The sequence below is a fragment of the Mastigoproctus giganteus genome, chromosome 6 (genome assembly GCF_048544385.1).
Source record: "Mastigoproctus giganteus isolate SK-2022 chromosome 6, ASM4854438v1, whole genome shotgun sequence".
Lineage (NCBI taxonomy): Eukaryota > Metazoa > Arthropoda > Arachnida > Uropygi > Thelyphonidae > Mastigoproctus > Mastigoproctus giganteus.
The window spans coordinates 122,566,173-122,581,738 of NC_143580.1; the positions used below are offsets into that span (position 1 = coordinate 122,566,173).

The window sequence follows — 15,566 nt, forward strand, 5'->3', positions numbered from 1 at the left end:
GCATGGTTTTGTTAAGGGCAGGTCTTGCCTGACCAATTTGATTGGATACTATGATGTAGTCACAAAAGAACTGGATGCAGGGAATAACTTTGATATTATATATTTGGATCTTAGAAAGGCTTTTGATACTGTTGCACATGGAAGACTGCTGCACAAATTGGAGCAGTGTGGCATTGGAGGCAAATTGCTGCTATGGATAAGGGGATGGTTGAGTGGCAGAAGACAGAGAGTGGTAATCAATGGACACTGCTCAACGTGGACTAATGTTATTAGTGGAGTTCCTCAAGGTTCAGTGTTGGGTCCGTTGTTGTTTTCGGTGTTTATGAATGATATTGATGATGGGATATCAAGTTTAATGTCCAAGTTTGCAGATGATACAAAGGTTGGCAGGGTCGTTAAGGACAATACTGACGCTATGCTGCTGCAACAGGATCTGGAAAGGTTGAACAGATGGGCTGAGAGGTGGCAAATGAGGTTTAACATCGACAAATGTAAAGTGCTGCATATGGGAAACAGTAACCCCAGAGCAACGTATCAACTCTGCGGTACTACACTGACAGTGGTGGAGAATGAAAAGGACCTGGGGGTAATTGTGCAGGCAGATATGAAGTTCTCTGAGCAGTGCAGACGAGCTGCAAGAGTAGCGCATGGTGTCTTGTCAATGATATACAGGAATTTTTCTAGCAGGGATAAGGAGGTGATTATTCCCTTGTATAAGGCAATGGTAAGGCCACATCTTGAGTACTGTATACAGGTCTGGAGGCCTCATTTCAAGAAGGATGTAGAGCTGCTGGAACGGGTACAGAGAAGGGCAACAAGATTAGTAAATGGAACAAAGGGTTGCTCTTACGAAGAAAGGCTTAAGTTTTGCAAATTACAGAGTCTGGAGACTAGGCACCGGCGAGGTGATCTGATAGAGGTGTATAAGGCTTTGAATGGTTTGAGCATGCTCAATGCCAATGGGATTCTTCATCTTTCTCAGAATAATCACCTCAGAGGGCATAAATTCAAATTGAGGAAGGACGGATGTCGGATAGATGTGCGGAAATTTGCCTTTGGCCAGCGGGTGGTTGGTTGGTGGAACCGACTTCCATCACTTGTTGTTGAAGTTGATAGCCTAAACAAATTTAAAGCTCAACTGGACAGGTATTTCGAACGAACGGAGGGGTGAAATGGGAGTGGTGTGTTTTTTTTTTTTTTTTTTTTTTGGCTGATGCTGAATAAGCTTGCTTTCTTGCATCATATGCTAATGCTAATGCTAATGCTAAAATGCTAAAATTGATATTGAGGCACAATTGGTCATATGTAAGATGCAATTTTCTCAACATGTATTCTAAATCATAAGCTTTCTTGTGCAATGATAACCTGATTGTTAACAAAATTTATATTCCAAAGATATCTGTGGTTAATTGGTACTCCCATTCTTTAACAGCTTCTTTTCCATTCTTGTAAAGCACATTCCAAGAAAACATTAAACAATAAATGTTTAAGGTTTTCAAACTTTAATATATACCATGTTGTTATCATACAATTCTTCCCTAAACAATTTCACAAGCTCCAAATCAACTGACATATTTTGAAGGGCTTCCATAATTCCTTTCTTGGAATGGAGTCATAAGCTTTTTCTAAAGGCAAAGAAGGTATCTATATTCTTTGCTTTTCTTTTCTCCACTAGCTGTTGTAGAACAAACAAATTGCTCACACAAGAGTGACCTGACCTAAACCCATTTTGTTCTTCACTTATCTTTTACTTCCTCCAGTAATTTTAACTGAAGTAGTTTAGAGTATTAGTCTGGACATATTGCAATTAACACTTAAGCCTCTATAGTTCCCAGATCCAGCATATTTCCTTTTTTATATATATAGATGAAATATAACTTACTTTCCATTCATTTGGAGTTTTCCTTATCTGTATACATCTGCTAATCAGCTGTGCTATCAGATCAAAAAGACTTGGTGGTTCATATTTAATTAGTTCCATCACTATGTTTGCACAGCCTGAAGATTTTTTGTTCTTCATTAATTTTGCACAACTACGCCGAAAAGGGCAATTAATATTGGCGAATGGAATGTTCGAACTGGGCACCATGTTGGACAAAAGGAAATCATCGCCCAAGAACTACTTGGGTGCAAGATATCAATCGCGGCATTATCCGAACTAAGGCTCACCGGGTCTGGAACGATGATCATCCAACCACCAGCACCTAGCAAAGCGATTACGCTATTCTACTCTGGTGGTGAGAAAAGAGAAGCAGGAGTGGGCTTTATGGTCGATGTTCAGGCCACCAGTAGTGTGGTCGCTTTCCAACCAATATCGGACCGCCTGGCAGTCCTTACTGTCAAGGGCACCATCAAGACACATATCATCTCCGCCTATGCACCAACTGAGACCAGCCTGGACCCGACCAAGAATGATTTTTACAACCAGCTCCAACATATGCTGGATTCAATTCCACAGACAGAAGTGATCATCCTCGCAGATGACTTTAATGCCCACATTGGCGTGGACAGATCTGGTTGGGAAACAACAATGGGCAAGTTTGGTCATGGGAAGATCAACGACAACAGACTACGCCTGTTGTCCTTTGCCGCATCTAACAACCTGATCATCGGAACCAGCCATTTCCAGCACCCTCAAAAACATCAACTTACATAGCGAAATCCATCTGGCAAGGACTCAGCAATCCTGGACTACATTTTGATCAATGCCCGATTTCGCTCATCACTCATGGACGTCCGTGCCATGAGGGGACCTGATTGCAGATCTGATCACTACCTCATCCAGGCGAAGGTCATCTCAGTCAGCCAAGCTGGACTGGAGGCAACTAATGAATGCTGCCAACAAACAGGCATATCAGATCGCCCTATCCAACTGCTTTGAGACACTGGCTGTGTCCGAGGATATAAATGAAGAAGAAAAGCAGATCTCTGATGCCATCCTGGAATGTGCCAAGCCCCTATGCCCACCTGCCCGACGCCGAACACAACCATGGATATCAGATGAGTGCCTTGACCTCATGGACAAACAGAAACAGGCAAAATTGGTCAACTTTGAACGGTACCGGCAGTTAAACCGAGAAGTCCGACAGAGGATGAAAGCGGAGAGAGAGGCATACTGGAACCAAGTGGCAGACGATCTTGAAGAGGCGGCATCCAAGCATGAGTACCGCACTCTCTACCGCACCCTCAGATGCCTGAGTGGAAAGACCAAATTGACTAGTGACAACATCAAGAATGCTGATGGGACCTTCGTGCGATCACCGTCCGAATGCCTGCAGCGGTGGAGTGAATTCTTTAAAGCATTGTATAATCACGACCCACCTCAGGGACCACCAGCAGCCGCACCACCGATCGATCCCCCTGAGGTCTCCATGGTCGATGTCGAGCCTACAGTAGAAGAAGTGAAAGCAGCCACACAATCCCTAAAGAATGGCAGGGCATCAGGAGTGGACCAAGTCACCACAGAAGCGATCAAAGCCGGGGGAGATGTACTGCTTCGCCGACTACACTCACTCCTCAAAACCATCTGGCGCACTGAACAAATTCCGCTAACATGGAGGAAAGCCATTATCGTGCCAATCCACAAGAAAGGTGATAATTGGGATTGCAAGAACTACCGTGGCATCAGTCTCCTTTCCATCATCGGAAAGGTCCTTATGAAGATCATTCAGTCAAGGCTGCAAAAACATCGCGAGCAAACCAGTCGAGAAGAACAGGCGGGATTTAGACCCGGGCGAGGATGCTGTGATCAAATCTTCACCATCCGTCAACTGATGGAGGAGAGGATCCGGTGGGGGACAGCGAACCGTCATTGTTTTTATTGACTTTAAGTCTGCTTTCGACTGTGTCCACCGGCCCGCCTTATGGAAATTGCTAGAAGTCGAACATGTACCTCGAAAAGTCATCACACTCCTCCAAACTGCATACAATGGTTTAACCAGCCAGGTGCACATCCAGAACGATTTATCTGAGGAATTTACCATCCAAACTGGAGTCCGCCAAGGGGACGTGGCCTCCCTGTTGCTTTTTAACATCGTGATCGACGCCATTATGAGGCAAGCATTCAGCAACAGATGGGGTATACAATATGGCAAGGATCACTATGTGACTGACTTGATGTTTGCCGACGATAGTGCTATCTTTGCTGGAAACGACGCTGAAGCCATGGATATCCTCTACGACATTGCCCAGCCATACGGGTTGAAGATCAATGCTGATAAGACAAAGGCCCTGACAACAGATGGGTCGCAAGCCATCATCTATCTCGAAGGTGTCCAGATCGAGCAAGTGCAGGACTTTTAAATACCTTGGGTCGCTGGTCCAGGAGAAGAAAGTTGCACCCACCGTGGAGATCCACAGCAGAATTGGACAGGCGGCCACTGCATTCGCCTCGCTCAAATGGTGTCTGTGGAAGAGGATCAACATTTCCTCAAAGACTAAAATCAGACTCTTCCGGACTTTGATCCTGCCCATTCTCCTTTACGGATCGGAAACATGATTTGTCTCAAGCTAGATTTAAACAAACTTGTGGTATTCCAAATGCGATGCCTGCGGCAGATCCTGGGCATCTCACTTCGCGACCACATCACTAATGATACCATCCGCGCCAGATGCCAACAGCAACCAACCATCGCCGACCAAATCCAGAAGCAAAGGCTTAGATGGTTCGGCCATGTATGTAGAATGGGCGCAAATAGAATACCATCCACACTCCTTTGGAGACAACGACCCACCCAATGGAGCATTCAACGGACCGCGCCTAGGAAAACGTGGGCCAAGCAAGTGGAAAATGACCTGAAGAGCCGACGTCTCGACCTTAATCAGGCCAGGACTGATGCCATGGATTGTAAAGCATGGAAGAACACCACAGAGCAAGTCCGAAACCCTGCGGCACCTACAGCAGCATACTGGTTGCGTGGCCAACCGCCAGCTAAGGACCAAAGAAGAAGAAAGAATTTTGCACAGTAAAAAACTTGATGTTTTGTAATTTTTATCCCCCTGTTATCTACTGGTGGAGGGGTAATTATGTTCTGATATTAAGATAATCCTTTTGTTTAGGTTTTTCCACGATTTTCCCACGTTGGCATATCTGTAAAGTTCTTATTTAATCGAGATTCATTTGTTTTCAGTGCTCTCAAGCTTCAGATGACTGTGTTCCTCCTAATAAGCTGTCACTTTCTTGGCATCTTTCCTTCCCTTCCCTTCAACAATCTTGTTGCAATTCTCGGCATTCATTCCAGCAGCTCTACCTCCTTCCTAAAATAAGGCTGCCAGACTGTATACAGTACTCAAGGTGTGGCCTAACCATTGCTTTATACAATGGTTATACAATCAGTTCTTTGTCCCTGCTCGCAGAGTTCTTGTATATCATAGACAAAACTCCATGAGCTGTCCTGGCAACCTGTCTGCATTGCTCAGAGAACTTCATTTTTGACTGAACAATTACCCCAAGTCTTTTTCATTTTTCACTGCCCTGAGTGTAGTACCACACGGTTGCCATGTTACCCTGGAATTACTCCTACCCACATGCAGTACTTTGCATTTGTCAAGTTAAACTTCAATAGGCATTTCTCAGCTTATCTGTCTAACACTTCTAGATCCTGTTTCAGTAGCCTACCATCATTACTGCCATTAACCACCCTGACAACCTTTGCATCATCTGAAAAGTTGGACATTAAGCCTGATATACCTTCATCAATATCATTGATGAAGGTATATCAGAAGAGAACAACGGGCCCAACACCAAATCTAAAGTGCATTTCAGCCTATCATGTAAAGAGTTAAATTTTTGTAGGAGATTATTGATGGTAATTTGTATCTCGATTTCAATACAAGTGGCATATGTGCAGCAGTAATTCCAGAATATCATACATTTGAGGTGGTGAAGAGCAAAAGAGACCTGAGGTAATTTTATAGTCTGACATATTATCTGAGCAGTGTGCAGACAGGCTGCTAGAAGAGCTCATGGGGTTAAATGATATGCAGGAACTTTGTTAACAGGAACAAGAAGGTGATTATCCCAGTGTATAGGGCGATGGTTAAGCCACATAGTGAATATTGTATACAAGTCTTGAAGCCTCATTTTAAGAGATATGTGGATATCTTGGAATGGATGCAGAGAAGAGCAAGCAGATTAGTCAAAAACACAAAGAGATAGTCTTATCACAAAAGGATTCAGTTGTGCAAACTGCAGCACTTGGAAACCTGGCACCTGCAGGATGACCTGACCAAAGTGTTTAAGGCCTTAAATGGATTCAATAAACTTAATGATTGTACTCTAATTCTTTCTTGGATAACACAAACAAAAACCTAAAGTTACTGACTTTAAGTTAGGCTCTTACTTTCAGCCAGAGAGTAATTGATTATTGGAATAAATAAGCATCTAGTACTGTGCAAGTGGGTAGTTTGAATAAATTTAAGGAAAAATTAGACATATTATTTAGAGGGGATGGACAGATGGGCAGGCAGTTTTTTTTTTTTGACCGATGCTGCATTACAAGCTTGCTTCCTTGCATCATCTGTCATACTTAATTTCATAATACAGGGAAATATCTCGGACTACTGTTATGACTACTTATAACATACAACCACTGGTAAGATACTCTATTTTTTCTCTCTCTCGTTCTCTCTCTCTCTCCCACTTCACAGGATTTAGGTATTAACTCTTTTCCAGCTTAAATCAATTAATCTGCATATAAAATGTGATTTGAAAAAGTAACTAAGAGAAACATCAAGAAAACTGATGTTAGCATGCTCAGATACTTTTAGTAAGGAGAAACATAGAGCAAAGAATAATAAATAATCAAAGAATAAATGAAAAAAAAAAAATTTTTCCAATTCACATTTGTTTTTAATAAAACATTACTCAAAGCCATAAGAAATGTAACTAATTTACCTGAATTAAGGTTGCTGCAGCAGGAATCTGGCGATTAAAATGTTTTTGTCTTTGTTTCTGTTGCACTTTCAATGCAAACCCAGAACCTAGGATTCCCTTTTGGTGATATTAAGTGTAAATTATTAAAAAAATTGTAAATACCTATTAAAATTTCATACTACAAATTAAATAATTAATATATGCATCACTGTAAGCAGGAGGAAAGTAATAGATTGTTTTAAAAACCACACTTTGAACTTAAATTTAACTGGAAACACATTTTACACATTAAAACACAGCAATTGGATTGTTTATCAGTACAGTTATTCTTTCAAATATTAACTTAGAATTTTTCTGCATGTAGATTTCTGCTTAGATTGTCTATTATACATCACCAACTGATTATGGTTGTTTCAAGAAATATACAGTTGCAGACTCTTTGGAAATGTTAAGTCAAGGTTTTGTTTATAGCAATGACCCTGCTACCTAGACTTGGCTGTCAAGAGCATTTGCAAAAGTATCATCACAAAGAGATTTGAACTTTTTTTTTTTTTTTTACCTGGCTGAATACCCTCTCATACTAAGCATTATCATAAGGAATAGTCAGAATTTCAAGCATGACGTAGATAATTGGTTACAAATAAAATTTTCTTCAGCATTTAGTACCCCAACCAAGGACCAATATACATCAATTCTTTCTTCTTCTTTCATGTTAGCTTCTGACAGCTTGTTACACTTAATTTGATAAAACTGATATTAACAAACACCTACTGCTTAATCATTATTGATACTGACAAGTACTGGAAACCTGTCCACAAAAATTTTAAATCTTCACGTGATACTCTGCCAATTACCGAAATTTATGGTGCCTTGGCATTTATTGAGGCATTACTTTACAATGGGAACTTATGCACCATGTAGTCACATGTAATGCTAAAATGCTTCCTCAATAAACAAAATGGAATCTTAGTATTAGTAGAGATTAAGCTTATATAGCATCAGCCAAAAAGAAAAAAAGAAAGAAAGAAACACTTACAATATCATCTGTCCATCCCCTTTAACAGTTTGTCTAGTCCTTACTTCAATTTATTCAAAACTACTCACTTCTACAACACCACATGGAAGTTTTTTTTTCTGACAATCAACTACCCACTGGCTGAATGCAAACTTCTGCATATCTAACCTGCAACCATTCTTCCACAATTTGAATATAAGCCCCGTTATGTGTGTAGTCTGAGAAAGGGGAAGAATTCCATCAGCACTGAGTTTACCAATCCATTCAAAGCCATAAACATGTCAGTCAGATTTCCATGCAGGTGCCTAGTCTTCAGATGCTGCAATTTGCAGAGCTGAAGCTTTTCCTGGTAAGAGCACCCTTTTGATCATCTCACTAATCTTGTTGCACTTCTCTACACATCCTTCCAGAAATGAGACGTCCAGATGTGGTCCAACCATTGCCTTATATAACAGGATAATCACTACCTTATTCCCTATTGGAAAGATTCCTAAAAAAAACCCACGATATGTGCTGGCAGCCTGTCTGCACTGTTCAGAGAACTTCATATCTGACTGCACAATTACCACCAAGTCCTTTTAATTTATACTATCATAAGTGTGGTATCATAAAGTTAGTGCATTTATCTAGGATTGCTGCTACCCATGGCAGTACTTTACATTTGTCAGTGTTAAACTTCAATTGTCATTTCTCAGCTATCTGCTTAATTTTTCTAGATCTTAACATTAGCGTTGGCAGAGGCATACGATGCAAAAAGAGCAAGCTTATACAGCATCAGCCAAAAATTAAAAAAAAAACCTACCTAATTTCACCCATCCATTCACTCAAAGTTTGTCCAGCTCAGTTTTGAATTTATTTAAGCTGTCAACTTCCACAATGGCAGATGGAAGATTGTTCCAGCAATCCACCATCCCTTGGCTAAAGGCAAATTTCTGCACATCCATTCTACAACTCTCTTTCCTCAATTTGAATTTATGTCCCCTTAGGTGCAGAATCTCAGCAAGAGGAAGAATTCCGTCAGCACTGAGCTTGTCAAACCATACAAAGTCTTATACACCTCAATCAGATCACTTTGCAGATGCCTAGTCTCCAGATGCTGAAATTTGCAGAACTTAAGCCTTTCTTGGAAACAGTAAACCTTTGTTTCACTCAATAATCTTGTTGCCCTTCTCTGTACTCATTCTAGCAGCTCTACATCTTTCCTAAAATGAGGCCTCCAGACCTGTAAGCAGTACTCAAGGTGCAGCCAGACCATTGCCTTATACAAGGGGATAATCACCTACTTATCCCTGCTAGCAAAAGTTCTTATATATCATTGACAAGATACCATGAACTACTCTTGCAGTCTGTCTGCACTACTCAGAAAACTTCATACCTGACTGCACAATTATTCCCAGGTATTTTTCATTCTCCACTACCCTGAATATAGTACCGCATAGTTAGTATGTTACTCTAGGGTTACTGCTACCCATATGCAGTACTTGGCATTTGTCAATATTAAACTTCAGTTCCCACTTCTCAAGTCCATATGCTCAATTTTTCTAGATCCTGTTGCAGTAGCATACCATCCTTATTGTCATTAACAACACTGCCAATCTTAGTATCGTTTGCAAACTTGGACATTAAGCCTGATACACCTTCATCAATATCAATGATAAATACAGTAAACAACAATGGTTCCAACACAGACCCTTGGGGGACTCCACTAATAACATAAGTCCACGAAGAGCAGCGTCCATTGATTACCACTCTATCTTCTCCCACTCAACCATCCTTTTATCCATTGCAGCAACTTGCCTTTAATGCCATACTGCTCCAACTTGTACAGTAGTCTTCCATGCAACAGTATCAAAAGCAAATCCAAGTATATGATATCAAAATTATTTTTTGCATCCAGTTCCTTTGTGACCACATCATATTATCCGATCAAATTGCGCAGACAAGACTTCCACCTAACAAACCCATGCTGTGTTTGAACTATAATTGCAATCTTGTCTACATGATCTTGCAGTGCTTCTTTAACCAGTGACTCAATTATTTTCCCCAGAACAGAAGTTAAACTGACAGGTCTGTAATTAGTCGTGTCACCTTTCGATCTCGCTTTGTGAATTGGGAATAGATTTGCACATCATTAGTCCATGGGGACCTCTACTTAGTCCAAGATGTCTTCATAATCATGGCCCTTAGCCATGAGAACCCATCTACCCCTGGTGCCTGCCTTATGTTTAACTTAAACAATTTCTCCTCCATTTTGCTCTCAGTTATTACAAAATCATTTAATTCCCTGTTAGAGTTTGATAAGCTCATGCTTCCACTCCCCTGCAGAATTCCTCATATGTGAATGTAGATGCAAAACACTCATTCAGTTTGTCAGCTCCCTGAGGCAGAATAATCAACAATTGAACCCTTGATATCAAGTGGACCAACTTGATTTCATAGAGGTTACATAAGTAAAGAAATCTTTACTGTTTTTCTTTGCATCCTTTGCCAAATATTTCTCGTAATCTGCCTTTGCTTGCCTAACCTCCTTTGTGACTTCATTACAGACTATTTTATATCTACCATAGGCATCTGTGTCTCCTGAAACTGTCTGAGCCCACTATAGCCTTTATATGCATCCCATGCATTTTTCTTCTCTGCCACGAGTCTCATTAGTTCATCTGACATCCATTTTGGCCTAAACCTCGAACAGTATTTCTTAGTTGGAACAGAAAGCCTAGTAACTTCCAAGATTAATTCCTTAAATTCTTCTCATTTAGAATTTGCTGTTGGTAACATCATGTCCCACTGTACAGAATTTAAAAGCTGTGTGAGACCACTATAATCATCTTCACGAAAGAAAAAACCCTTCCCTTTACCCCTGATGGTAGTTACATCTTCGAGTAAATCCACATCAGTACACCGTGATCACTGTCACATAGTGGTTCCTTTATCTGCAGCTTCTTAATGCATGAATAATCACTGCTGTAATCAGATCAAGAGTATTACCCACTCTGGTTGTCATTTGAATATGTTGCTGTAGAAAACAATCCTCCAATAATCCACAAAAGTCTTTCTAGCGTGCAAGTGACCAATCCACAAGTTCCAGTCAATATCTGGAAAGTTAAAATCCCCCATTATAAGACATTCTGATTTACTGGCCCACTATTTCTCTGCACAAATGTTCATTGTACCCATCAGAGTCATTAGGCCTATAACACACTCCTACTCTCATTTTCCTTTTCCCAGTGCTTATGTCACACCAAACTAACTCAACATTGCACTGTCCACCCATGTCAACTGGATGCCCTTCCTTAGATTTCTTAACTAACACAGCATGACTCCTCCTCCTTTTCTATCCTTTCTGTACACATTTTACTCCCCAAATTCTAATTCTGCATTCCTTATATCTGTGACACTACTTCTCTGATAACCCAACAATATCTGCCTTTGATGTCTTGACCAGCACCTCAAATTCATAATTTTTTTTACTATACTCTCAGCATTGGTGTACATGCAAGTATACATGCACCTGTGCTTACTCTGAGTTACCCTAACAAAGCCCATGTATTTACTTCATGACTCCCAGCAGTCTTTGAAATCCCCAGCACCTTGTTTTCCAGGCTGCTACTCATTCCAATAGAAGCAGTGCAAGAATCACTTTCACTTCTGCCTGCAGCTACTATTAATCTGTTAGTCTGTGAACCCCCTCCAAGCTAGCAGTTTTCTGACCCACCTAACACTGTCTCGATAGCATCGTCAAATATTCTTGCACTCTTTCTATTTAAGTGTATCCTATCCCTGTAGAAATTATCTCTCCTGTTAACAAGCATAGACCATACTGAAAAAAATTGTAGCAGTAGTATACCTTTGTTACTATCATTAATTACCCTTCCTTCACATTATCTGCAAACTTAGACATTAAGCCTGATATGCCTTCATCAATATCATTAATAAATATAGAACAATGGGCCCAGCATCTGTTGGATTCTGCTAACAGCATTTCTCCAAGAAGAGCAGTGCCGATTACTAAACATGCTCTCTTCTCCCATCAACCATACCTGTATTCATAGCAGTAACTTACCATTAACGCCACATTGCTCCAATATGGACAGCAGCCTTTTATGTGGAACATTGAGAAAAGCTTTTCTGAAATTAAAGTATATGATATCAAATTTGTTTTTGCATCCAGTTCCATTGTTACTATGCCTATCACATTGGTCAGACAATATTCATCCTTAACAAATCCATGCTGTGACTGCAGTATAACTTTCAATCCTGTCTAGGTGGTTCTCCATTACTTCTTTAATGGGCAACTCCATTATTTTTTCTGATAAAGAAGTCAAGCTCACAGGTCTGTAATTATACTTATATCACACTTTGATCTCTCTTCGCAAATTGGACATACATTCACACATCTCCAATTCATAGGGACCTCCCCTGAATCCAAGGATACTCTCATATTAAAGGCTAAAGGTAAGCTTATCTCCTTTTCTGCCCTGTCTCTCTCTTAATATAATTGGATAGATCCCATCCATCTGGGGTGGATTTTTTTTTTGCGTTTAGCTTCAACAATTTCTCTTCCACTTTTCTCTTGGTTATTGCAAAATGATTTAGCTTTCTAGAATATGATTTCTAGATTTAGAATATGATAAACTTCTGGCAAACCCCACTTTTAAAAAATTCGTATGTAAGAGTGTAAATGACAAATGCCAATTTGGTTGGTTAGCAACCATTAAATTTGGTTGGTAATTAACAATTAAACCAGTCATCCAATAAATCCACAAAAGCCTTGCTACTGTGCAAATGACTAACCTATAAGTTCCAATTAATAATCTGGAATGTTAAAATCTCCCATATAAGACAATATAATTTACTGGCCCACTTTATTTGTATGTACAATTGCCCATTACATTACAGTCATTGGACCTATAACTAACTCCTAGACTCATTTTTGTTTTTACAATGCTAATATCATACCAAAGTAACTGAACACTGCAAAGTGAATCCAGTTGGCATGGCCATGCCTCCCATGTCAAATGGATGCATTGCATTGGAGAATGTTATAAATGGATTGAAAAGCTATGCTTGAATTTTCAAATGTTGGTGAAACATTTAAAAGAAAAATTCAAAAAAATTATTATTCAAGCAAGCAGAGAGGGGGGGGAGGGGAGAGAGAGAGAGATAGGTCCATAAACAGACTTTCACTCCGTGTATGCACGAGTGGAGATAACGTGCCTTGCATTATTAACTGGTTTCATCTGTTTAGGATGTTTCTACCAGTAGCTTGCAATTCAGAAGTTCTCGTCCTTGAATTCATCAATTTGTCTCTTCTTTCAAAGCTTCCTTATTATTGTAGATTGAAATTCTTTAAAATGTTCATAATAAGGAAGCACATCAAGGTCTGATGATGATTCAATATAATGTATGATGTCATCCATATGCTGTCTTATAACAGACAATTTAGGATGAGGTGCAACTGATTCTTTGTCATCATCATCCTCTTGTTCTCCATGAAGAACATTTTCCGCAATCTCTCCCTCAGAAAAAATTTGATAGCCCGGAACAGCTTCATCATTTTCGAGCCACTGTTCCACATCGTTCTCAGTTGCATTTTTGTTGCTGGCCCTCAGAAGAGTGTCCTGAAAATTAGATGCCTCAACTCCCTCAAAGTCCATTTCAGATTCTACGTCATACAACTTCTTCGAAGCATTGGCCAAGGTAGTAATCTTCATATCTTTCCACATAGCTGCTAAGTTGAAGATAGCAGATCTGATGTTGTATGCATGTAAATTTTGCAGTGTCGTGGTGCCTCTTGTATCTTCTTCTGCATCTTCTGTTTCTTCCAAAATAACCATCACCTCTTCCAAAAACTTCTTCTTATACAACCTTTTACATGCCATGATTACCTTGATCCATGGGCTGTATCAGTGAAGTAGTGTTAGGAGGCAGAAAAACACATTTAATTCTCCCATCCCTGCTAACTGACTTCTCAGCATTAAGGGTGAGCAGGTGCATTATCTAGCAGTAAAACAGCCTTTATTTCATTAGAAGGAATTTTCAGCACATCTGCTGATAGCATCACACATTGTACTGTCTTATGTGCGATGCTATCAGATATAAATAGGTTCTAAATTTTTCCTTTAGGACAAAAATTTTTGTCCGTTAAATCCAAAGTCCATTAAATCGAGGGCCTACTGTATTTTGAACTTACAAAATATATCAAGCTGGATGAAATGCATGGTCTTCAAGTTTTTATTGATAACAGTAACATCACAATCACAATGTGACCATGACTACCACATGCATCATTTATTCAAAGGAAGCCAATTTCCTGCCAAACTTGGTCTAAGTTACATAATCAGTAGCAACTCCGATCCTGTTCTATAATGTGTTAAATTTTCTAGAAATAGTGTGAGGGCCAGGGACCATGCTGGCCATGGAATCAGACCACCTCATCCCATCCAATGAAAGTTGCCATTTTGTTTTTTACGTTATGTGTATTCCAACTACTGCAATAACAACAACTAAACTCCAATAAAAGCCTGAAGACCACAGCTTTTATTCAGTGCTTGGTAAGTTTTAACAAATTCAAAATAAAAAAAGTAAATAAAACATTCCAAGTTCAAAATACATTACACAGTTAGAGACTTAGAATACTGTGAAACTACTTTTGACTTATCCTGCACACTATATGACAAAAAGTATGCAGCAGAAGCAGCTTTTAATTCAAATGCCTAACATTCACAACAAGACTATTTTGGCCTGTATGACAGTTAACACTAATGGGTATGCATTCTATCAGCTTTTGGAAGGTGTCAACTGGAATTTTCCTCCATTCCTTTTGCAAGAAGGCTGTTTTGGTCGCATACCCTAATCTAATTTATCTGACAGAAGTCCATGAACATTGGGATGATACCATTGTGCATTGGTGTTTGTGATAATTAGCTTATGTGCAGTTACCTACCCTACCACTGAACATAAGGCTATGCAGCTCTATTTTGGATAGTTGGATGGCCTGACAAACTGAGGGATGTTCCTGTGGCTTTTTTGACCTGCTCCTCATATGTCATCTGTGTTTCCACAAATGACACACAAAACTGCCAGTTTATGGTTTGTTGAGAGTTTGTCAGGCCATCCAGACCTTTTTTTTTGCCCCCATTAATGTATCACCTGCAGTCGTTCACCTTTGAATAGCATTAGCATTAGTAGAGGCATTTGATGCAAGAAAGCAAGCTTATGCAGCATCAGCCAAAAAAAAAAAAAAAAACCCACTTCCATTTCACCCCTCTGTTCGTTCGAAATACCTGTCCAGCTGAGCTTTAAACTTATTCAGGCTATCAACTTCCACGACAAGGGGTGGAAGTCTGTTCCACCAACCAACCACCCGCTGGCTAAAGGCAAACTTCCGCACATCTATCCTACATCTGTCTTTCCTCAATTTGAATTTATGCCCTCTCAGGTGATTATTCTGAGCAAGAGGAAGAATCCCATCAGCATTGAGCATGCTCAAACCATTCAAGGCTTTCTACATCTCTATCAGATCACCTCGCTGGTGCCTAGTCTCCATACACTGTAATTTGCAAAACTTAAGCCTTTTTTGTAAGAGCACCCCTTTGTTCCATTCACTAATCTTGTTGCCCTTCTCTGTACTCGTTCCAGCAGCTCTACATCCTTCTTGAAATGAGGCCTCCAGAC

At 40.0% G+C, this 15,566-nt stretch overlaps 1 protein-coding gene across 1 annotated transcript in view; it reads right to left on the minus strand.

Moving 5' to 3' along the window:
• Positions 1 to 15,566, minus strand: part of LOC150084551 (potassium voltage-gated channel subfamily KQT member 1-like) — a 475,214-nt gene that overhangs the window by 265,006 nt on the left and 194,642 nt on the right. The window contains exon 10 of the mRNA XM_090376281.1: positions 6,896 to 6,991. Coding sequence (XP_090232407.1) covers positions 6,896 to 6,991 — 96 coding nt within the window. The remainder of the gene's footprint in view (positions 1 to 6,895; positions 6,992 to 15,566) is intronic.